General features: G+C 45.0%; 1 protein-coding gene across 1 annotated transcript in view; it reads right to left on the reverse strand.

The window, feature by feature from the left end:
• The window catches only part of LOC135219773 (histone chaperone asf1-like), a 67,119-nt gene that overhangs the window by 28,740 nt on the left and 12,232 nt on the right, over nucleotides 1-26,147 (reverse strand). The window contains 1 exon segment of the mRNA XM_064256825.1: nucleotides 636-751. Within this exon segment, the coding sequence (XP_064112895.1) occupies nucleotides 636-751 (116 nt within the window).

Consider the following 26,147-nt stretch of genomic DNA (forward strand, 5'->3'; position numbering starts at 1 on the left):
AGGCGGTAGAAAGATAACTGGTGGGTCACAGGACGCAGAGGACATTCTGGGTAATACATGCCCCATGACCTGGTATAGATCCCAATAGTCCCTGGATCGCACAAGTTTAATTTTAATTCTACCAGTTTCCAGCTTGGCGCTAGTAAATCCTTATGTTAAGACCAAAGGTTTGTTTCGTATATGAACAAGTGGAGTTTTACATCTGGGCCTCCCCACCTACCAGACAGTAGTTACTGCAGTACCATCTTGTTCAAGTTTTAACGGTTCTGTTCCAGCTTTGCTGTAAGCAATTCATATTGTAAAGGACAGTTTGTTTGTATACAGTGTAAGAACAACTAGCAAAATGTCATACCATTTCAATGAAGGTTACCTGTATATGTACACTACAAAACTGAATTAACAGTCTAAGATATGCATTATGTTTCAGTCATACTGACATAATTTAAAGAAATACAATGAATATACAACTCAGCATTCATAACAAATTGTATGAACCCTAGAAGAAGAAGAAGAAGAAGAAGAAGAAGAAGAAGAAGAAGAAGAAGAAGAAGAAGAAGAAGAAAAAGAAGAAGAAAAAAAACTATGTATCAGAGGTAAATAATGATTACAGGAGCAAAACAACTAAAATAACTTACCTGAAATACAAACATATGTTTCCCCTCGGGTACAGGTCCTACATAAACTGTGTCTAAAATTTGGTCATAATTCTCACTCTCTGCACTGCCAACATATATAATTTTCCATTCAAGATCTGTAAGCATAAAATACTTTAACCTCCAATGAAATTACACCACCAGCATACCTTATAATGAACTACTAAATCTAACAAAATTCAGGAACATTCTTACAATACAGTAATCCCTCACATTGTTACTTATATCTTTCTACAATAAATCCTTGAAAAACAATCTAGACACCCTATTAAACTTATAACAACCTCAAACATTGGTAATAAAACGGTCTCTAAAATAAATTTATAATGTAAAGAAAAAGGTAAAAACTAAAAAATTTACATGTACAGGCAGTCCCTGGCTTATGACATTCTGAGGTTATGACACTTGTTCCCAGGTTACGGTGCCAATCTGACAGAAGAAATAGACTCCAAAAAGGCAAAATGATCAATATTTGAAGTTTTTTTATGAAAAATGTAATCAAGATGCAGTTTACATAATTTTTAATACATCAATTCCATTAAAAGTAGCATCTTCTTAGAATTTTTGATGATGTTCCAGCTTACAACAATTTTCTTCAAAAACCAGGGACTGCCTACTACTTTACTGCATTGTAACTGATGGGTGACATCGATAAGCTCAATGTGCTGGAGGAGGAGGAGAAGACTACAGGTAAAAGAGGAAGTTCTGCCACTTGATGAAAGCTGGATTTATTACTAACAAATGTCATATTGCAAATATTTTAAACATTTTAAGCTATTAAATTAATTTATATTGAACAATTTGTTAATGACAGTATATATTCTAACATTTATGTTTATATGAACTCACATTTGCTTACTATTTAGCTAAATTTCCACTCATGGAATAATAGTAAAAAGATGAAAAGGTAGACCTAGGTAATAACTCCCAATCAGGTATTTCTTTGGAAATCATCTATTGGTATACTTTCCAAGTGGGTATCTTTGAAATTAGTTTCCTATTGGGTAAATGACCGAGCGGCTACATAGCGGCCACCTCTCTCGGAACGTGGCCACTTCCAAAAAAAGCACTTTAATTAGGCCATTATTTCGTAATTTTAGGAGAAAACATTTACTTAGAGAGGAATGTAGAGGTCTCAGTGCTCTGTCTAGATGGGCCACAACTCTTTGACTGATGCTCATGGCAGCGAAATATGATATTGTTATGATACAATAAAGTTTCATACATACTTACCTGGCAGATATATACATAGCTATCGACTCCGTCGTCCCCGACAGAAATTCGAATTTCGCGGCACACGCTACAGGTAGGTCAGGTGATCTACCTGCCTGCCGCTGGGTGGCAGGACTAGGAAACTATCCCCGTTTTCATAATCAGATTCTCTCTTCCACCTGTCTCCTGCGGGGAGGCTGGGGGGTGGGTCTTTAATTGTATATATCTGCCAGGTAAGTATGTATGAAACTTTATTGTATCATAACAATATCATTTTCATACATTCAACTTACCTGTCAGATATATACATAGCTGATTGACACCCTTTGGTGGAGGGCAAGAGACAGCTAATTACTGACTAAGACAGGTAAACAACATATGTTTGTAGGTATTTATAGACCTTAGTTCCTCTGTGTTTCTAGACGAAGGATTGACTTCCTAGCTATTGCATAGGAGTCTGCTTCATCTCAAGAGCCTTAGCGAGATAGTGATCTGGCCAAGAGTTTCTTGTGGATCTGTCGATGGGGTCTCTTCCACTTACTCGACAGAACCTAACTGGCGTTTGTCAATGGGAGCACATCCGCTTATATGACAACACGCACTTATTTAAGGAGCGCAACACCGATCCCGATCACCTGTTCCTAACATGAGGGTTCGCGCTAAATTGAAAGAGAGTTATCCCCAAACTCCTTTCAAACCTCCAATAAAAATCATTGAGTTAAAATAAATTCAACTCATTATTAAAGGATCAGTGTCGGCTCCTTATCCCAGCAAACGTATCCGCTGATACGTATAAAACCAAGAGAGAAGAATCTCTCGTAGGTTAACTTGAAGTCCTTCGTGTAATGAGCAGTCAACACATAGTTGCATCTCTTATTAGTGTTAAAGCTAATATGTCTTCCTGACATATTGTTACGAAAAGAACAAGAATTTGCAAAAGCTCGCACTTCATGAGCTTTTTAAATTCTTGAAGGTATCATCAAGTCACTTATGAAGTGCTTTAGAGATCACCATTGTTTCAAAGAAGACTAGGACTTTCTTTGAACTGGATCTCATCTGGATGAAGCCTAACGCCTGGCTTGCGCCTGGCTGGCGCGAGGAGTATCCTGTTTAGAATACTCCTGGCGCCTGACAGTCGTAAAACTCTTTGAATACTCCTGCCGTCTGGAAGGCGCATCTCGCTCCAAATACTCTGGCGCCTGTTAGGAGTATTAAGCTCAGATACTCCTGGCGCCTGGCAGGAGTATCGCGCTTCGAATACTCCTGGCGCCTGGCAGGAGTATCGCGCTTCGAATACTCCTGGCGCTTGGCAGGAGTATCGCGCTTCGAATACTCCTGGCACCTGGCAGGAGTATCGCGCTTCGAATACTCCTGGCGCCTGTTAGGAGTATTAAGCTCAGAATACTCCTGGCGCCTGGCAGGAGTATCGCGCTCCGAATACTCCTGGCGCCTGGGAGGAGTATCGCGATCGGAATACTCCTCGTCCTCTGAATACTCCTGGCGCCTGGCAGGAGTATCGCTCTCCGAATACTCCTGGCGCCTGGGAGGAGTATCGTGCTCGGAATACTCCTGGCGCCTGGCAGAAGTATCGCTTTCCTAGGAGGAGCATCGTGATCGGAATACTCCTGGCGCCTGGTAGGAGTATCACGTTCCGAATACTCCTGGCGCCTGGGAGGAGTATCGTGCTCATCGGAATACTCCTGGTGCTTGGCAGGAGTATCGCGTTCCGAATACTCCTGGCGCCTGTTAGGAGTATTAAGCTCAGAATACTCCTGGCGCTTGGTAGGCACATCGCGCTTCGAATACTCCTGGCGCCTGGTAGAGTAAAAAGAAAAAGTCTAGAATACTCCTGGCTCCTGGGAGGAGTATCGAGGTCAGAGTACTCAAGGCGCCTGGCGAGGAGTATCTCTTCCCGAATACTCCTGACCTATGGAAGGCGCATCTAGTTCCGAATACTCCTGTGGCTTGGTAGGAGTATCGCTCATGGAATGGCCTTTCGAATGGCAAGTATATTGCGCTTAGCGGGCGCTATACTCCTATCAGGAGTTCTCTCTTCTCCAGTTGGCTCTTGTTGCTTGGATGAAGATCTTGGCCTAGAACGATCTACAGTAAAGTCAGGCTCTTTGCGCCTACTTGGCGCCTGGCTCCTAGTTGGCGCCAGACGCTTGGCAGGAGTTACTTCCTTTCCCACGTCTCGCCTGCCTAACGCATCGCTCCCCCCAGAGATGGCCGCTTGTGCGACAACTCCCCTGTAGGGTTCGTTGCGCCCAGACAGGAGATCGGTATTTGGATCTCTTAATCAGAAGTCTGTCATCCTTTTTACGAGTAGGATCTTTAGAAAGTACTCCTACCAAAGACGCTAATTGCTCCTGCACATTCATCACAATTTAGTCCGCTCCATCCAGTAGACAATAGGAAATCTCAAAAGTCCCAGAGACAAGTCTTCCTCCGAGGAGGATCATTATTGCATACTTCCGTTGCTAACGAGTTCTCCTCCTACATGTTGATGAGTTTTCTCGTTGCAGAAGCTTCCCTATCCTTGCCCGAAGGAAGGGAAGGAGCTTGGAATTTAAAGAGATTCTGAGCTGAAATTGGTTGATTTCAGCTCTTGAATGTATCTCTCTGAACCTTTTGGGAAGTAGTTTGAGCCCTTCTCGCGTTCCAAAGACTCTGTCAGTAAACGTTTTAAACCTTTCTTCTTCTGTAGATGACAATGTCACTACATTACCCGGACAACGAAACCTCTATCTAAAAGCGTTGATCCAGGAATAAAAGGCTTTAGTTCTCTTGCCAAACATACTATGCTGGCCAGAACCCATTGCCGAGTCGTCATAGAATTTGATTCCAGATTCTAAAGCCCAAAATTTCACTTGTCCTTTTGATCGTTTAGGACCAAGAGAAACATTTGATTAGGAGCAGTTCCATCTTGTCGGAACACGGAATCTGAGGCCCAAATTAGGATCCCATTCTAAGTATAAGTATCTCTTACTCTTATCGTTTATAGAGGTATTGTATAAGATCCCGAAGATCTAATTCTCTACTATCTCTAATATTCTTTGTCTAGACAGAATATACTTTTCACTGTGTTCATTGATAGCATAAATTACCAAGGTGATTCTTCTCTGAAAGGGAAGAAAAAAAAACCATTATGTGGTTCACAGAGGTATCGGAAGAGGACAGTTTCCCCTTTCTATCTAGCACGATCTGCAGCAACTCTATGTCTTTAACATATTTAAAGAATTATATCAAGCTTCCCTTGAAAAATCCTCTCATTCATATTTACTTCTGGTCAGTCTGCACGCAGACAGACTCAGAGTGAATAGGTTTTTCAGGTCAATATTTATAATAGATTCCGATCAAATCTCTTAGAAAAACCTTCCGACACATGCTGAAAGAAGAACGTGACTTCTGGTAATCCAACCTTTATTGCCAAAATGATGCATTCATCTTCTTCCTTAGACGCCCTCTTATTTTAATATGTGTTAAGAATATATACAACTAGGGAAAAAAAAAAAAAAAAAAAAAAGACTAAAGTTTATTCCCCTATTTAATTTAAAGATGGCGTATCTTGCTACCTCTCTTGTTTCGAGGAAAAGGAAGCAATCTATAAGAAGGTCGTTCATCTTCTGCCTTGCGAAGATATCTGTGAATATTTTCCGCAGGGTCTGACAACTCTTTCCAATGAATGTTAAATCGTGCTCTGCCGAATTAAAATTCTTTATAATCCTATCACATTGTGGTAAACAGCATTCATCTAGGAAACTCTTGTAAGGATATAGGAACGCTGTAATTAACACGGTGTGTGCATAAGGCTTAAGCGTATCGTTATCTTAAGGTGAATTTCCTACTACATTCTTTCCTCGCCGAGGCAGAGAGATATCCTTAGCAAAACGAATACGATGTATTCATGTTTGCCTAAAAATCAATCAATTCGTGGTTAAGTCCCTGATTGTATGGGGGAATATACGGTGAAGCATTCGATCCTTTAGGAGAGAAAGATGTAAACCAAACCGTTCACGACCGCAGAAACCGGATGGTACTAGATTGGCTCACAATTACAGCCGTGTCGTTCACTGCCTGGCTGCATTCATTCTGAGTTGCCAGTTACTCCCTTCAAGAATGGATATAATAAAATATTCTCGAGTCTAAGAAAGCTCTCAATAATGCAAATTTTAGGCAAACAACCTTTGTTAAATACCGAGGCTGAATAGGTATTGTCGTAACAAACCTTTTAAGCGAAGTCTTTACTAGGAAAATCCTGTAAGGATATAGACAATTCCGTAGCGAACCAGAAAGGCAACTATGGTATGCGTATTATGACTTGTCATTCAGTAGTCATATACAGCAAGCCTTCTACGACACTCTTTCCTTTCCGACATGCAGAGAAAGAATAGAAAAACTTACTCTCTTCGTTCATTTCGTCAATAATCCCGAATGAGTATTAGTCGAAAGATATTGCAAATGACAACCGAGGATCGAAGAGAATCTCTCCAAGCTTTTATTATCTTGGAGATAAGTCCGTATTTTACGCCTTTCTTATCTGGAAGAGCCTAATCAATGAATGAGAGCTCGTACGAATCTTGTTCAACTTCCAAACGATTGCCCTCTTTCTGTAAATGGTTGGTTGCAATCTATTTAGAAGGAGGAGATTTTAATATCCTCTTACTAATACTGAAACTAATTCTCACAATTCTGCTCTATCTTCCATCCTCAATTGGGGCAAGATTGAGCAACCGAAGGAGAGCGCTTCCTTTCGAAAGGTGAAGGGCTATTCGCAGTACGACTCTAACCTGACAAGGGCTACGGCAGCCTGTGCTACATCTTGAGTCCCTGCCTGGAAAAAACCGAACTTGCTCTTGCCTTTATTGCATTAAGACTATCCTGACAAGGGCAACGGCCGCCTGCGCGACAACTCCCGTCCCTATCAGGAGAAGCCTCGAATGTCTTTCACCCTTCGCCTGGAGGACTCTCGGGCGGTTGTCAGGCTCTTCTTGTAGGAGAAAGTGTCTGGCGCTAAGTATCTTTCCTAGAATACTCCTGGGCGCCTGGTAGGAGTCATCACGTTCCGAATATCTGGCGCCTGGGAGAATCGTGCTCGTGGAATACTCCTGGTCTTGGCAGGAGTATCGCGTTCCGAATACTCCTGGCGCCTGGGAGGAGTATCGTGCTCGTCGGAATACTCCTGGTGCTTGGGAGAAGTATCGCGTTCTGATACTCCTGGCGCCTGGGAGGATTACGTGATCAGAATACTCCTGATCCTAGAAGACGGTATCGCCCTTGGAAAGTTTTCTTGTTGGAAAGTTCCGAGCATCTGAAAGGCGATCCTCGCCTGGAAAGTTCTGTACGTCTGGAAGGTATTCGAATCTGGAATCTTGGAAATCTTCCGCCTTCTGGAAGATCCTGTGTGCGGAAGGTTCCGATCTCTTGTACATTTGTTCTTGCTTAGAATTCGACAATACTTCCATTTTCGACATAGCCCTCCCTTTCTTCTGAATGAGAAGGACTTCCATTTCCGATAAGATCCTGGTTTCATAGTCTTTCAGGCGCTTTGCGCCCATATTCAGGCCCTTCGGGTGCTTTGGCCGCCTCGTTTCAGGCGCTTTGCGCCTTGTTTCAGACGCTTTAGGCGCATTGAGCCTAGTTACCGGAGCTTCATGCCCAAGGAGCTAGAAGCTTAAAAGTTATATATATGTGTACTCACTAAACGAGATCCATATAATTCATTCGATCAACAAATATTCTTTAATATCTAATTCGTTCTTCTCAGAATAGATATATTTTCATATACTTCTCCTTTCTCAGTCTCTTCTGAGGTTCCGATAGCCAGACGAGATTATCTTGCATCTTCATTTAATCTACGCCGTTGAATGTTTTACTCCTATTCGTCAAGACGATAATAAAAGGGGAACACATTGAATTAGGATGCCTTTCCAATGGCTATCCCTGGCAGTCTGGGACGTCTACAGAACCTGCCGAGGGGACGCCTGAACGGTGGGGGTTCTCCATAACCTCCGTACGGCTTTCGACATTCCTTCTCCTCCGGGCAGGGAGCTTGGAAGAGGTCTAGGCCTGGGAGCGAGACAGAGCCGATCAGACGCACCCTCTATTGCAATGGGGAACACTATAATCACTTCTTACCTTATAATAGCTCGTATCTTGAGCTACATTCCTTTATCTTCAAATTGCAAATGAATTTGTAGTTTCTGTGAAGTAAGAAGGTGATGAGGAAACAACACTACTAGTACTGTTAATATTCTAACTGCTTGTCAGAACAAGGGCTATTAAAGCTTCTAAAGAAAGCATATCTAGTTCTATGTTTTCTGACTTCCTCAAATAGGAAGTTACCTTATTTTCCTCAATCAAATTCTAACATTTATTACACTTTATCAATGAATAAATATTTATATTTCCGTTTCTTGCAAACTATGTAATTGTCTACCGAAAACTTCGGTAGTTACACATACTCTATTCTTCGAAAACTTCGAAGTTAATTCATTAAAAGTTATTAAAAACGTATGCCAAACCACCGATCCAGTACTTCCCTGTAAAAGTCGGCCCAGAAGATCGATGGCGATGAAACACGAAAATCAAATCAGGAGGGAAGCACATATGTTTACCTTCCCAGCGACAGAGAGAATCTGATTAGAAAACGGGGATAGTTCCTAGTCCTGCCACCCAGCGGCAGGCAGGTAGATCACCTGACCTACCTGTATTGTGTGCCGCGAAATTCGAATTTCTGTCGGGGACGACGGAGTCGATAGCTATGTATATATCTGACAGGTAAGTTGAATGTATGAAAAAGTACTTTTTCGGGAAGGTGGTTAATATTTTGCTGCTCAGTCATTTACCCTAGCATTTGGGTTACTTATTAAGAATCTATAGTTATTTTTTGGAGGTCGACTATAATTATCCCCCTTGGGCTAGTAGGTACTGAATATAGCAAAATACATTTAATGCCCCAATCCCTAGTGGCATTCGTATCCGCAGGACTGTAATTAACCCCCCCTTGGGCTAGTAGGTACTGAACATAGTGAAATACATTTAATGCCCCAATCCCTAGTGGCATTCGTATTCGCATGACTGTTCCTTGCAGTTCGTGCGGAGCTATTGCGAAGATTTACCAATAAAAATTATGTAACAGGTTTCATTATGGTTTTGGAAATCCTACAGTTTAGGGGCCCAAATTCATTGTTCCCTTGTGTACAGTAAGTTCAGAAGTGAAGCGACATCTCAGAATTTTCGTACTTCTATAGAAACTCATGGGGTTGCCAGTTAGTATATTTTATTCCAATTTATTGTCATCCTATTTATCTGATAATACGTATCAGTGATTAACTGAATAAGCGCACAAAGTATTTCCCTAGTGAATGATCAATGTTAGTTCAGTAATTGTTTATTAATAGAAATAAAAAGAATTTCCCCAAAGAAACATCTGCGGCTTCCAAAGTGTGATATGAAGTGTTCACCATAGAGTGGCAGCAGGAACCGCGTGCATAAGCATTGGCCTAATATTTGTAAATTAACTTTCTACTTTATAGCGTTATATCGAAAGTTATTATGATTTCTTTTGATAAAGCACAGAGAAGTTTAGCATCTGTTTAAATGAAATATAAATAAGACAAGTTGGTGTACAAAAAGACAAAAAAAAAAAAAAAAAAAAAAAAAAAAAAAAAAAAAAAAAACGAAATCCAAGTTATTTGCGCTTTTGTTTAGCGTTGGTTACATGGTTAGGCCTATTTCAAGAATCAAGGAAAATATATTTTCCAGCTTGTTAGTTAATAATTTCATGGAATTTCTCGATTGTGCAAATTTTTGCATGCGGAATTGCGTTCAGGGTCGCACCAGACAAGTATTTCGTAGGTTTCTAACTTTTTTTTTTCTTTCTTTCTTTCAGTGCATAAGTGAGACTATTCGTCCATACGATCCGGAGTGTGAATATGCTTGGCGAGTATTATTTTAATTCGAGTATCCCCACCCTGTTATGCTCTCTCTCTCTCTCTCTCTCTCTCTCTCTCTCTCTCTCTCTCTCTCTCTCTCTCTCAGGACGTTTTTATCTATCAGGAATAACCAGAGGTCTTTGTTTTAAGAATCGAGCACTAGGCTATTGGTCATGCTCGGGTGTTTCTTCTTTATATATATATATATATATATATATATATTATATATATATATAGATATATATATATATATATATAAGTCATATCACATTTCCGTGATTCATATACATATATCGAGCTACAATTCCCCTTCGGTTAAGCATATATGAAAATATATTAATTCCGAGGTAGAGCGAATTAGATATTAAAGGACATTGTAGCTCGATATATATATATATAGATATATATATATATATATATATATATATATATATATATATATATATATATATATATATATATATCCCCTCCAAAAAACTCATAAATTTCTGTTATGCAATAATACTTGACTGGATCGAACTGATTGCTGGTTGTCAGTGGTGATATGAATTTGGGTGTATCACTCCCTTATGATACGCCCATACGCAAATTCAGTCTTAAATTTCACGATTGGGATATGATTCGAAGATTTGAAGTAATAGGTTTGAAGTGAAAAAAGGTGGAGTTAGTATTGTGGGTAGAGGTAAAGGTAGAGGGGGGAAGGGGTGGTTGGGGTCTGTCGTCTCCCTACTTAACCAGATGGTGATTTACGGGTGTTCTGGTTGTTTGCGACCGACTTTCTTATTTTTTTATATAGCGAGTCTGTTTCCCAGGTGCAAGGATATGTCCTGGTGTCGGTCCTGAAGGTTCATCTTTCTTTGCCTAAATAACAGACAGTGCCCCTGCATTGTAAGCCTTGCAATGCCCGGAACTAGGCCTATCACCTGAAGGTAGCAAACAGAGGTTAGAGCCTTTCTCGAAGGTGGTGTTTTATGCTCGGTCCTAGAAGCTAGAGTCAGAACTACCAACCACCCCCAACTTCTCCATTGAATCTAGGTGCATTCATGGTTGATTATGTTTAATGTCGCGGAGATTTTCCCTTCACATTCTATTGATACTTGCATGGTTTTATGCATCTTCGCTAAAATAATTGATAATACACTATGATATTAAATATTTGTTTCCACATTGCTCGAAATATACATTGGTAATGTTGGTAATCCTGTGTTGAACGAAAAATTTCAATTGGTTTCGTTTCTATAGTTTGAAGTAATTGCTATACTTTATAATTACTATTACCGTAATTTGTTTTTTCTTATGATTGTTTTTTATAAATATCATAGATTTGATATTTGTGCATCATATGTTAGCTTATTTTGCTTGATAGAGCTTTCACCGTAGAAAAAAATATTTTTTTCAGCTGCGAGTTGTAGTTGCCAGTTAGTGAATTTCGAACGAAATTCTCTGAAATTTGTCGCTTCAGTTTTGGAACTTACTGTACATGGAAGTTTCCTTTCATATCTTCAATTTCTTCTTTTGACTGATCTGCAAACAGAAGTACGTATAGGCTAGTATTTGCTAACAAATGAGCAGATTATCTGCTTACAGAAGCAGAGATTTAAGATTTTCTCAAAATCCTACTATAGGTCCGTACCCTATCAAAAGACAAGTTTTTGTAGATTTGTTCCCCTTTATTCCCCCACCTGTTATTTTTTTTTTACAGTATCTTCTGCAAAAGCAAATTTTCACTGTTTTCCATGATGCAATAGGGTGAACAATCGCCTTGAGTCCATCTTACTCACGCAGATCACCCTTTTTCACTCTATATTTAATTGGTGAAACATGAATACAATTACAACTTTAAGCATACTTTTCAAAAGATTGAAGTTTCGTCAACATAATGGGATATAGGAAAGCACCATACGAACTATAATAAGCATGCAAGGTCTTTGTAAAATATGTTTTCAAGGCAGTTTTTAAATCCGATATGGCGTCTTTCGCATCCAGTCCCTTTCATAACCGGCATCAAGACCACGTCCTTCCTAGCGTTCATTTGAACAATATCAGCGTATATATTTAACATTTATTGATATTACTCGGGATTGCTGTTGTAATCAGCACATTAAAACATTATGTTGCTTATATTAGTGAAAGTACGAGACTTTTTATTCCCAAGGTCTTGGTTTAAACTGAAATGTATTTTTACCTTGTGATCAGTGGTTTTACTGTTACTGCCATCACAATTGAAACTCCACAGTGCTTATTTGATTGTAATTATACACATTTTGTTCTTAATTCACTCCAAAGTTCAAATTGCACTTGAAAATATGTCGAGTTTGTTGACAGCTAAGCCATGGCGAGAACAATTTTTGTCTTAATTTACAGGGTGTCTAAAAAGGCCCAGTATACCATTACATGTATTTATTGCTCTGAAACCATATAACATAAGAGTAATGAAGTTTTTTGTAGAATGAAGTTCTCTGAAAGTAGAACATTCAACAAAAAATGATATTGTCATGTTACAATAAAGTTTTATACATACTTACCTGACAGATATATACTTAGCTATAGACTCCGTCGTCTCCGACAGAATTTCAAATTTCGCGGCACACTACAGGTAGGTCAGGTGATCTACCGCCCTGCCTGGGTGGGCAGGACTAGGAACCATCCCCGTTTTCTAATCGAATTCTTCTCTTCCACCTGTCTCCTGCGGGGAGCTGGGTGGGCCATTAATGTATATATCTGTCAGGTAAGTATGTATAAAACTTTATTGTAACATGACAATATCATTTTTATACATTCAACTTCCCTGCCAGATATATACTTAGCTGATTAGCACCCATTGGTGGTGGGTAAGAGACAGCTAACAACTGAAATAGACAGGTAAACAACATATGTTGTAGGTATTAATAAACCTTGGTTCCTACCTTATTAGGCTGAAGACTTCGCGGCTACTGCCTTGGAGTCTGCTTAGCCTCAAGAGCCTCAGCGAGATATTGATCTATGGCTAAGAGTTCTTGTGGGTCTGCCAATGGGGTCTTATCCACTTACTCGGCAGAGCCTAAAGGCCTTTGTCATTGGGTGCTATTCCACTAACATGACAATACACCTTGTTCAAGGAGCACAAAAACCGATCACGATCACCTGATCCTAAACATCCATGTTAGTTCTAAGATTGTAAGGAGTTATCCCCGAAACTCCTTACAAACAACCAAAAACTCGAAACATAATTATACACTTTCATTACAAAACCCTATACAAAAAAAATTTTTTACTCCCATACTAGTCATACATACCCTTGATCCCCTACCAGCAATGACACTCTGCTCCCGTGCGACTGTAGTGAGCTTGCTAATAGAAAACCAAGCACATATCTGACAAGAGGGTTTATGTACGATAAAAACCACAAAATTAAGGATCAGTCTTTGCTCCAAGACCCAGTACTGTATCTGCTGATACAAAAGGACCTAGCGAGAAGCACTTCTCATAGGTCACTCTCGCATCCTTCAGATAATGAGATGCAAACACTGAATTGCACCTCCAATATGTAGTCTCAATGATATTCCTTTAGAGACATTCTTTTGGAACGCCAAGGAGGGGGTTGTTGCTACTGCCCTCACTTCATGAGTCTTGACCTTTAGAAGACCGAAGGATTCTCCGAGCAGTTCTTGTGAGCGTCCGTAATAACGCTTCTACAAAAAGAAAGCCAAGGCGTTCTTGGACATGAGTCTTTTGGGGTTCTTCACCGCACACCAAAGACCTTGTTGACAAGCTCCCATCTGTCTCTTCCTCTCTAAATAGTATTTTAAGAGCTCTCACTGGACAGAGAGATCTCTCTATCTCTCTGCCTACCAGGTTAGATAGGCCTTTTACCTCAAAACTTCTGGGCCAAGGTTTTGAACGGGTTTCGTTCTTTGCCAGAAACATTGTCTGGTGGAAACAAAGAACAGATGGCAGCATCTCCTTTGAACCCCACCGTGGAATCCAGAGCGTGTAATTCACTCGTTCCTCCTTGGCTGTAGCGAGAGCCACCAGGAACAAGCATTTCCTAGTGACGTCGCGGAAGGACGCCAGATGTAAAGGCTCGAATTTATTCGATGAAAGGAATTCAGGACCACGTCTAGATTCCAACTAGGTGTTCTAGGAGTAGCTGCTTTCGAAGTCTCAAAAGATCTAATTAGATCGTGTAGATCTTTGTCGTTAGCAATGTCCAGGCCTCGATTCCTGAATACTGAAGACAGCATGCTTCTGTATCCTTTTATTGTCGAGACAGATAGGTTGTGATTCCTCTCTCAGAAAGAGGAGGAAATCGGCAATATTCACTATAGAGGTACTGGAGGAGGACAGCTTCTGACCCTTACACCACCTCCTAAAGACTTCCCACTTTGACTGGTATACTCTTCTCGTCGAAGCTCTGCGGGCTCTAGCGATAGAGCCCGCAGCCTTGCGAGAAAAGCCTCTCGCTCTGACAAGTCTTTCGATAGTCGAAAGGCAGTCAGAGCGAGACCTGGGGGAGGTTTGTGATGAAACCTCTCGAAGTGGGGTTGTCTGAGTAGATCATGTCTGTTTGGAAGCGATCTGGGGAAGTCCACTATCCACTCCAGTACCTCCGTGAACCATTCCTGGGCTGGCCAAAATGGGGCTATGAGTGTCAACTTCGTGCTCTTCGAAGCTACGAACTTCCTGAGCACTTCCCCCAGGATTTTGAACGGGGGAAAGGTGTATGCGTCCACACCCGACCAATCCATGAGAAACGCGTCTATTGCGAAGGCTCTCGGATCTTCCACTAGAGAGCAAAAGATCTCTATTCTTTTGGAGAGGAACGTCGCAAACAGGTCTATGTGAGGTCTCCCCCACAGGGACCAAAGACTTCGACACACTTCTTCGTGTAGAGTCCAATTCTGTGGGAAGGACCTGATTTCTCCTGCTCAGTCTGTCCGCTCTCACATTCTTGATCCCTTGAACAAACCTTGTGAGGAGAGATATGCCTCTTCCTTCCGTCCAGGTTAACAGGTTTCTTGTCAACTGATAGAGGGAGAAAGAGTGCGTGCCTCCTTGCTTGCGTATGTAAGCCAGAGCCGTGGTGTTGTCCAGTTTATCTGTATCACCCCGTCTCTGACTATCTCTTCGAAGAACTTTAAGGCTAGGTGTATGGCCACAAGTTCCTTGCAATTGATGTGCCAGGACCACCTGTTCCTTTCCGTCCAGTGCCTGACACTCCCTTGCTCCTAGCGTCGCTCCCCATCCCCAGACTCCGAAGCGTCGGTAAATAACACTTGGTCTGGGTTCTGCAGAGCAAGCGATACGCCTTCGTTCTTTTGAAGTGGAGGGATACCACCACTTCAGATGATCTTTTAGATCTTGTGGAAGTTGGAAGATGTCCGAGAGTTGACCCGTCTTCCAACTCCACACTCTTTGAGGAAAAACTGAAGAGGGCGAAGGTGAAGTCTCCCTAGCGAGAAGAACTTTTCCAATGAGGACAGGGTCCCTAAAAGGCTCAGGTAATCCCTCGCTGAGCTGTTCTTTCTCTCTAAGAAGCTCGAGATTCTCGACAAACCTCGAGCGATTCTTTCTCGCGAAGGAATATGACCCGAAAACCCCGAGAATCCATCTGAAATCCCCAGATAGACCAAGTTCTGGCTGGGGATCAGTTGTGACTTCTCGAGGTTGACGAGCAACCCTAGCGAGTCTATCATGTTCCTTGTTACTTCTAAGTCCTCCAAGCACTGAATCTTCGACTTGGCCCTGATAGCCAGTCGTCCAAGTAGAGGAGATGTTTATCCCCTCTAGGTGAAGCCATCTTGCTACATTCGCCATCAGGTTGGTGAATACTTGTGGGGCTGTAGACAGACCGAAGCACAGAGCCCTGAACTGAAAGATCTTGTCTCCTATTACAAAGCGAAGATATTTCTTGACAAATGGTGAATGGGAACGTGGAAATATGCGTCTTGCAGGTCCAGATGAGACATCCAATCTCCTGGACGAAAGAGCCGACATTACAGAGGCGGACGTTTCCATGCGAAACTTCTTTTTCTGTACGAAGCGATTTCAGAGCGCTTACGTCCAGAACTGGCCTCCACCCCCCCCCGATGGCCTTTTGGTACTAGAAAAAGGCGATTGTAAAATCCCGGGGAGTGTGGATCCTGCACAAGTTCGATGGCCTCTTTTTTCCCACATTTGCTCCACCATTTGAAGGAGAGTCTTTCTCATTAACGGGTCTCTGTACCTCGCTGACAGTTCCCGAGGCGTAGATGTTAGGGGCGGGCTGTCGTCGAAGGGGATTACATATCCCTTCTTCAGGACCGACACTGACCAAGGGGTCGGCTCCCCTTTTTTGCCCATACTCCTGCAAAGTTCAGGAGTCTGGCGCCCACTGGTGCTTGGAGGAGCAACAAGTTCACTTTGATTTCTTGAAGGGTCTACATGAAGACCTTCCTCTCTTTTCAGAGCTCTTCTTTCTGGCAGGGGGACGAGCCGCTGCACCTCCACGAAGGGCTGCTGAGGAGGACGAGATTCCTTCCCTTCTTAACCGTCGACACTACAGGGCGTCCTTTTCTTGGACGTTTGCGTTAGTAGGTCTTGTGTCGCCTTCTCAGTTAGCGAGCGAGATATCCTTCACTAACTGAGAAGGAACAGATGATCTGATAGAGGAGCGAACAGTAAGGCAGTCCTCTGGCTCGGAGAAACCCCTTTCGATAATAGGGATCCATAAACTGATCTCTTTTTCAGGAGACCAGCACCAAAAAGGGAAGCCACTTCACCCGAACCGTCCTGTACTGCCTTGTCCATGCAGGACAGGACGCTATGGAGAATTTCTGGGTTTTTTAGAAACTCCGGATCCTTAGATTGTTTGGCCAGAAACTCCGAGTGACCAATCCAGAAAATTGAACTCTCAAAGTGACAAAAAGTCCTTTAGAAAGTGGTTCAACTCTGAATGTGCTCCACGTCGCTCTGACCGATCCTAAGAGATGACGTCTAGAGGCCTCCACTAAATTGGAAAAGTCGGCATCTGCAGAGGCAGGTAGAGAAAGACCCATAGTCTCTCCTGTCCCATACCAAATACCTCTCTTCCCGTGCAATCTGGAAGGAGGCATGCAGAATACCGTCTTTCCTAACTCCTTCTTCTTGTCCATCCAAGAATCTAAAGAATGGAGTGCCTTCTTCATAGATATCGCAGGCTTCATTTTTAAAAAAGGCCGACGATTTTGCCGTAGCTGAGCTCGAAAAGACGCGAACGAGGAGAAGGAGGAGCCGCCGGACTAAGAGAATCTCCAAACTCTTGAAGTAGTAGTATGCTAAGACTTTATAACTAGAAAGTCCCTCATTAGCAGGAGGTTCGTCATCAGACAACTCGTCTAACCCTCGATCAGACGAAGGAGAAAGTTCACGTTTGGAGGGAGAGTCCTTCCAAGACCTCCTATGTTCTGAAGGAGAGGAGCTCCTATTTGGAGAAGAGTCATAACCTCCAGGAACGAGTCCCCGACTCTTGCCTCCTGGCTCTTGACTCTTGCCTCCTGCCTCCTGCCTCCTGACTCCTGCCTCCTGACTCCTGACTCCTGACTCCTGACTCCTGACTCCTGACTCCTGACTCCTGACTCCTGACTCCGGACTCCGGACTCCGGACTCCGGACTCCGGACTCCGGACTCCGGACTCCGGACTCCGGACTCCGGACTCCGGACTCCGGACTCCGGACTCCGGACTCCTGCCTCCTGACTCCGGACTCCGGACTCCGGACTCCGGACTCCGGACTCCGGACTCCTGACTCCTGACTCCGGACTCCTGACTCCTGACTCCTGACTCCTGACTCCTGACTCCTGACTCCTGACTCCTGACTCCGGACTCCGGACTCCGGACTCCTGACTCCTGACTCCTGACTCCTGACTCCTGACTCCGGACTCCTGGACTCCGGACTCCGGACTCCGGACTCCGGACTCCGGACTCCTGACTCCGGACTCCGGACTCCGGACTCCGGACTCCGGACTCCGGACTCCGGACTCCGGACTCCGGACTCCGGACTCCTGACTCCTGACTCCTGACTCCTGACTCCTGACTCCGGACTCCGGACTCCGGACTCCGGACTCCGACTCCGGACTCCGGACTCCTGACTCCTGACTCCTGACTCCGGACTCCGGACTCCGGACTCCGGACTACGGACTCCTGCCTCCTGACTCCGGACTCCTGACTCCTGACTCCGGACTCCGGACTCCGGACTCCGGACTCCGACTCCTGACTCCTGACTCCTGACTCCGGACTCCGGACTCCGGACTACCGGACTCCGGACTCCGGACTCCGGACTCCGGACTCCGGACTCAGGACTCCGGACTCCGGACTCCGGACTCCGGACTCCTGACTCCCTGACTCCTGACTCCTGAACTCCTGACTCCGGGACTCCGGACTCCGGACTCCGGACTCCGGACTCCGGACTCCGGACTCCTGACTCTGACTCCGGACTCCTGCCTCCTGACTCCTGATCCTGGACTCCGGCTCCTGCTCCGATCTCCGGACTCCTGCCTCCTGACTCCGGACTCCGGACTCCTGCCTCCTGACTCCTGCCTCCTGACTCCGGACTCCTGACTCCTGACTCCGGACTCCTGACTCCGGACTCCTGCCTCCTGACTCCGGACTCCTGCCTCCGGACTCGACTCCGACTCCTGACTCCTGACTCCTGACTCCTGACTCCTGACTCCTGACTCCTGACTCCTGACTCCTGACTCCTGACTCCTGACTCCTGCTCCGGACTCCGGACTCCGGACTCCGGACTCCGGACTCCGGACTCCGGACTCCGGACTCCGGACTCCTGCCTCCGGACTCCGGACTCCGGACTCCGGACTCCTGCCTCCGGACTCCGGACTCCGGACTCCGGACTCCGGACCTCCGGACTCCGACTCCTGACTCCGGACTCCGGACTCCGGACTCCGGACTCCGGACTCCGGACTCCGGACTCCGGACTCCGGACTCCGGACTCCGGACTCCGGACTCCGGACTCCGGACTCCGGACTCCGGACTCCGGACTCCGGACTCCTGACTCCGGACTCCGGACTCCGGACTCGGACTCCGGACTCCGGACTCCTGCCTCCGGACTCCTGACTCCTGACTCCGGCGACTCCGGACTCCGGACTCCTGACTCCTGACTCCTGACTCCTGACTCCGGACCTCCGGACTCCGGACTCCGGACTCCGACTCCGGACTCCGGACTCCGGACTCCGGACTCCGGACTCCTGACTCCTGGCTCCTGACTCCTGACTCCTGACTCCTGACTCCTGACTCCTGACTCCTGACTCCTGACTCCTGACTCCGGACTCGGACTCGGACTCCGGACTCCGGACTCCGGACTCCGGACTCCGGACTCCTGACTCCTGACTCCGGACTCCGGACTCCTGCCTCCTGCCTCCTGCCTCCTGATCCTGCCTCCTGACTCCGGACTCCGGACTCCTGCCTCCTGACTCGGACTCCGGACTCCGACTCCGGACTCCGGACTCCTGCCTCCTGCCTCCTGACTCCGGACTCCGGACTCCTGACTCCGGACTCCTGCCTCCGGACTCGGACTCCTGACTCCTGACTCCTGACTCCTGACTCCTGACTCCTGACTCCGGACTCCGGACTCCGGACTCCGGACTCCGGACTCCTGACTCCTGACTCCTGACTCCTGACTCCTGACTCCTGACTCCTGACTCCTGACTCCTGACTCCTGACTCCTGACTCCTGACTCCTGACTCCGGACTCCGGACTCCGGACTCCTGACTCCGGACTCCGGACTCCTGACTCCTGACTCCTGACTCCTGACTCCTGGACTCCTGACTCCTGACTCCTGACTCCTGACTCCTGACTCCGGACTCCGGACTCCGGACTCCGGACTCCGACTCCGGACTCCGGACTCCGGACTCCGGACTCCTGCCTCCTGACTCCTGACTTCCGGACCTCCGGACTCCTGACTCCGGACCTCCGGACTCCGGACTCCGGACTCCGGACTCCTGCCTCCTGAACTCCGGACTCCTGCCTCCTGACTCCTGACTCCTGACTCCGGACTCCGGACTCCGGGACTCCGGACTACCGGACTCCTGACTCCTGACTCCTGACTCCTGACTCCTGACTCCTGACTCCTGACTCTTGGCTCCTGGCTCCTGCCTCTTGGCTCCTGCCTCTTGCCTCCTGGCTCTTGCCTCTGGCTCCTGCCTCTTGCCTGGATGCCTCTACACTCCTGGCTCTGGGCTCCTGCCTCCTGGTTGACTCCTCACTCCTGGCTCTTGGCTCCTGCCTCCTGGGTGACTCCTCACTCCTGGCCGGTGCCAGACGTCTGATCGTTTCATCCAGGTTCGTACCGGAAACCTCACCTTGAGTAGGAGTATCGATCCTGGAGGCAGATACCTCCATACGTCTGGAGGATCTTTTAATAGGAAGGGAAGTGTCTTTCCTTCTAGGAGGTTCCCTTTGACAGGACTCCTACAAACGACGAAATCTGTCCTGCATCGCCATCATGAACCTCTTTGTACCTCCTCTTTATCCTCTTCGGGAGGAAAGGGGTAGGAGGGGAGGAGTCCATAGCCTCCACCTCCTGCCTCCTTCTCACTCTAGTTGAAAGAATGGCTCTTCTTGCCTTCTTCACTCCCGATGGAGACTCCTCAGGGAAGTTTTCAGGGCTCGAGTCAATATTCGGAGCCTTCCAACTCCTCTTGAGAGGCCGAGATCGATCTGAATCTCTCCAATCACGTCTCGGTGATGAAGATCCCGACGACGAGAAACACTCACGTAGGACGCTTTTACAATAGCGGTCCTTGGCAGTCTGGGGTGTCACAGAAAACCGCCGAGGGACACCTGATCGGTGGGGATTCTCCACAACCTCCTTTTCGGCTTTCGACATTCCTTCTCCTCTGGGCATGTGAGCTTGGAAGAGGTCTAGACCTAGGAGCGTTAATGAGCCGACCAGATGCCCCCTCCACTACACTGGGGACACTCATATCACTGTCCACTGAAAAATCACTAGCCTTACCTTGTATGGCAGCCATTTTGTTTTCCATCAACTTGAAAGGCTGCTTTTAGATCCGCAAGTTCTTTTGCTGGATCTACAGGTTCTGCAATAGGAGAAGGGGCTGCAATGGAAGGAGAAGTAGCAATACTTACCCTTGGGGAAGATCCCAAGCTTGGAATTAGTTCAGATCTAGAACTACTTAAACTTCTATGAGAAGCCTTCCTCACTCTTTCTCTTTCTAACTTTTTTAAATAATTAGTTAGATTCTTCCATTCGTTCTCACTCAAGTTCTCACATTCCTTACAAGTATTAGTAAAAGAACATTCATACTCCCTGCACCTCTTGCATACCGTGTGAGGGTCTACCGAAGCTTTCGGCAACCTCACCTTACAGCCTACATTCACACAACGTCTCACAACCATACCAGAGTCAGACATTATTAAAGAAAATTCCAAAATCAAGTCCACAAAACAGTCCACAAAAGCGTATGCCAATCCAACAATCCAGATACGTCACCAAAAGTCGTCAGAAGATCAATTGCCGGTGAAAAAAAAAGAAAACCAAAAAACCAATCGAGAGGAACCAACAACAATGTTGATGGTCCGGGCGACAGAAGAATTCTAATTAGAAAACGGGGATGGTTCCTAGTCCTGCCACCCAGGGCAGGGCGGTAGATCACCTGACCTACCTGTAGCGTGTGCCGCGAAATTTGAAATTCTGTCGGAGACGACGGAGTCTATAGCTAAGTATATATCTGGCAGGGAAGTTGAATGTATAAAAACTGCATTACTCTAATTTATAAGGTTTCTGAGCAATAAATATTTGTAATGGTATTGGAACTTTATGGACACCCTGTACGTACATCTGGCTGCCAAAAGCACTGGGGAGCAGACGACAGATTAGCGAAGTGTTTATGACAAAAAATGTTGGATTTTTTATAGTACTTTTCATTGATTCTAGTCTATATATATTACTATTTTGACTTTTTAATTTTAATAATTGTACCTATGCCTGAAATAAATGTAACCTTTAATGTTTGCACACCAGGAACGGCAAAATCTCTTTGTTGCCAATTTAGTGGAGCTTCACACATACGCCAATGTATTTACAAACAGATTCCATGAATTCTAGTTGTCATAGTAATGCAATGATAAAATTGCTCTCATATTTATGTATATATGCTAAAAAATAGATACGCTAACATCTTTTATTTCCACAGTTTTGTGTAAGTCTTATACCCAGTTTGGAGGGTAAACACATACCAATTGGTAACACTGATAAACTATATATTTCAAAATTATCCAGCACTCTCTTCTTCTTTCCTCCCAAGAAATCACGAGTTCCTTGGATTTGAGAGCGATCGTCGTCATCATTTAAGATTGTTCTGAAGAAAGTGTCCCAGCGTCTATAAGTAGAAGTGTTGTGCGGATTAACACAGGAAATGGAAAGTTTATTGAAACAAGTGACTCCGCAAATATCGAGATGGCGTCAATCTTCTATACGTAAGGTGTTCTGAGTAAAAGGTTTGAAAGCGTCATGGAGGCACGTTTGCACTGTGCTAGCTTCCATTAACCTCTGTTTAATCTTAAAATATGACATTACTTTGTACTTTGGGAGAAAACTCTTATTTCGAGAGTTAGGTAAGTAGAGGTCTCTAGGTGTTGCTTCCACGACCGATTACACAACCTCGTGGCCTAAGTTACACTCACTCCTAAGAGGCCTAACTTAAAGGGCCCCATACACTGAACGATTGTCGTTATCGACAGACACTCACTACTCAGACAGTATAAACGATCTCCCCACCGATTTCAGTCTAGGCAAAGATTTTGTTACGGGAAGACGTGGCATCATGCGCAACAGCGTTAGGAGCGCTTACACATTGGCGGGTCGCCGACCGAAATCGGCGGAAGAAACCAAAACCAATATGGCGGCGATACCAAAACAATAACAAAGAAAGTATAGTTCCGAAAGTTAAAGCGAAAGGGTAAAGGGGGACCCTATTGGGAATCCAGGGTGGGGGGATGCAGATACGAGTGGCGATGACCACCGACAACTTTATATAAACGGTAATGGGGGAGCGTGTTGGGAACCGGGTGTTTTTGGGTGGGGGGAAGCAGTTGGTGTGTGGGAGGAAAATAACGTAAAATTTAACAGTAGGTTGACCCCTTACTCTGCAACGGCGATGCGGGCAACGTTAGCCTACTACTTACCCAAAGTTGGGACTGATTACCTATTTTAAATATGTTGACCCCTTACTCTGCAAACGCGATGCGGGCTATGCTAGCCTACTGCTTACCCAAATTTAGGACTTCTTACATATTTTACTCTACAAACGGGAAACGATTTATGTGTGCTGTCAGTTCGCGCCTTATCCACATATTTAAAGATTCTTGGCAAGCATGACATGTTTCGGCAAGAGGTAATGTTGCGCTGCGCGCACTAGCCACAGGGTTTACAGGGGGCCGACCCACCTAATAACGTGGCTGGCCAGTCTAACCTCGGACAATCCACCAAACCTCGTAGCTGGCCAGTCTAACCGCGGGCAATCCACCATCTGCAAGAGACTACATATCCGCGGACAATCGATTTGTGTGTGCTGTCAGTAAGGCCGTGGTGGAACGGCGCTTTGCGCCTTATCCGCATATTTAAAGATTCTTGACAAGCACAACATGTTTCGGCAAGAGGTAATGTTGCGCTGCGCGCTCTAGCCACAGGGGTTACAGTGGGCCGACCAACCTAACCGTGTGGCTGGCCAGTCTAACCACGGGCAATCCACCATCTGTCCCAGTGATAACGAAGGTTTTGACCTAACCAAAGAAACCAACCTAACCGCACTTAGGATGTAAACTACCCTAAATACAATATTGCACTTACTACCTTACACTTGAAAATCTTCCATGTCAGAGTCAGAGAATTCTGGTAGGGCGATTCTGGGCCTTTTGACTTGGGGGGGGCCATCTAGTATCGACATTTCGGTTTGAACACCGCGGTCACGGGTTTGTTGAGGTTGAGGAGTACTGCGGGACAAAGGACGGATTTTCCTTGGCGTTGCCTCTGCTTTCTTTAATGGGTAATGAGGTCGAGGAATGTTTTGAACGGGCAACCACTGTTATTAAAGTATCGTTTTTTAATGCAATACATAGAAAAATACAAAGGGTACAGAGATTTCACCGTGCCACTCCACGGCAAAACGTTTCTTTTTAAAACCTGCCATGTAGATTTGAGTGTTGGTGTGTAAGTTTTTGTCGGTTGGATCGACGAAGTGTAGAGTGATTGATATTTAAGTGTTCTTTAAAGTGCTTATTTAGTGTTGTGTATGATTTCCAACAGTCTGAAATAATGATTGAATCTGGGTGAATATTTTCAATGAGGATGGGAAGCAGGGTTTCGGCCGATCGGTCCTGAACGATTTGGAAAAACGAGTCCTTTGTTTCGCGGTCTATTCCACCTAAAACCCAACAACTATCAACACGCCGACCTTTGTTGAATTTACGTTTGCCAAACTTTGACTCGTCAATTTCAACAATGGAATTGTCCTGAACCAAAATGTCGATACAGACTTCCCAGCAGAAATTACACCAGTCCACCATGGTGTTAGGTGAACCGATCTGAAGAGTCATTTTCATAAAGGCCTGTGGTAGCTCGTGGATCCAGCCATAAATTAATTGGAGGATTGTGCCGAAATCAAGGTGTGAGCGGGAGAAGAAAGAGCCGTTCTGTATCTAAATCCTTCTACAACACATGCATAAGCTGCACCGCCAAACGAAACTGTCTTCCTCTTTAACAGGCTGACGGTTCCCACTCTACACTTGTCACAAGTTCCATTGAAATCGCCCAAAAGTCCGCTTTTGAAAAGATATGTACGTAGTACATTAACGTCTTGACAAAGTATAAACGACACCGAAAGTGACCGGACTTTCAACCAAAAAAGCAGCGAGGGACGGGTGTGATACGACCGGAGACGCCATGTTGACTGTTGAAAACTTGCAGGGTCGGGACAGGTGAAAAAGGCCATGCTGGGTCGAAGGGACTACTTAGCGCGGCAGTTGGATTTGGGTGTTGTGCGCCTTGGGAAATTGGAAATTGGCTCCCAAAACTGTAGGTAAATAATTACGGAATACGCCTACATCGTCACCCGTGTGAATAAAGTGCGATATCGTAACAGGATTCGCAGAAGCAAAGGCAATGGGGGCTTGGGCTCCCAAAACTGTAGATAAATAATTACGGAATACGCCTACATCGTCACCCATGTTAATAAAGTGCGGTATCGTAACAGGAATTGCAGTAGCGAAAGCAATGGGGGCTGGGTGAGGTGTTATATAAGAGACATGTTGCCTTTTTTGAATGTTCACACCAGGTTTCGAATGTTCGATGGGTTTAGGTCGTGAGAGGTGAAATGCCACCCAAGGTCGTAGGGACTACTTACCGTGGCAGATGGATTAGGGTGTCCTGCGGCCCGGGAAACTGGCCAGGTAATGTGTAAACTACCCCAGCGTTATGTCGCCAGACAAACATACATTGAAGGCACAGGATATAGGTACGGCAGCTGTATCCCGATCGTGGTAGATATTGGTACGTCAGTGAATTGCGCAAGCCTCAATTTCAGACTTCATGCCATACAAATAATATAGTGCGGTGAGGGTACGGCAGATTCTGTCATTGGTGCCGTATTTGCGCTCTTGACTTTCTGTAGATACGGCAGTTAGCTGTATCCGTTTACCAGTTTGCTAATCATACTGTATTATGTAAACCAGAGTTCGGCTTTAAGGTGGGACAGTCACGCTTTTTGAACATCTGTCCCCCTTTTTTCAGTTAGCAAAATGTCCCTCCCCCTTTTTTGGTTTGTTTAGAGCTTTTGTGAATTTTGTCCCGCTTTTTTGTAGGGTAAAACACCACGGCAGGCCAACCTTCACCACGGTGGACGGGTCTTATTCACTCGATATTTAATTGGTGAAACAAGAATACAATTGCAACTCTAAGCATACCATTTAAAAGACTGAAGTTTTGTCCAACATAATTTGTGCTATAATGAAAGCCCCTCCATACGAAACTAAAATAAAGCCATGTTGTGAGCTCCTGTAAAAATATGTTTTTCAAGGCAGTTTTGAAAATCCAACTATGGCGGCTACGTTTTGACATGGAAGGTTCTGATCAGTGACGGCCACCATCTTTCCCCAGCCTTCCCAGCACTCATTTGAACAATGTTAGCGTATATATGTAACGTTTATTGATCTTACTCAAGATTGCAGTTGTAATCAGCACAATAAAACATTTTGTTGCCTATATTAGTGAAAGTATGAAACTTGTTGGTAATTCTTCAGAAGCAGTCCGCACTGGATATTAAAATAAATAATCACCTACATGGAAAGAGCATGTGAAAAGCAATATAAAAAGCATAG

Source organism: Macrobrachium nipponense, chromosome 1 (assembly GCF_015104395.2).
Source record: "Macrobrachium nipponense isolate FS-2020 chromosome 1, ASM1510439v2, whole genome shotgun sequence".
NCBI classification, from domain to species: Eukaryota; Metazoa; Arthropoda; class Malacostraca; order Decapoda; family Palaemonidae; genus Macrobrachium; species Macrobrachium nipponense.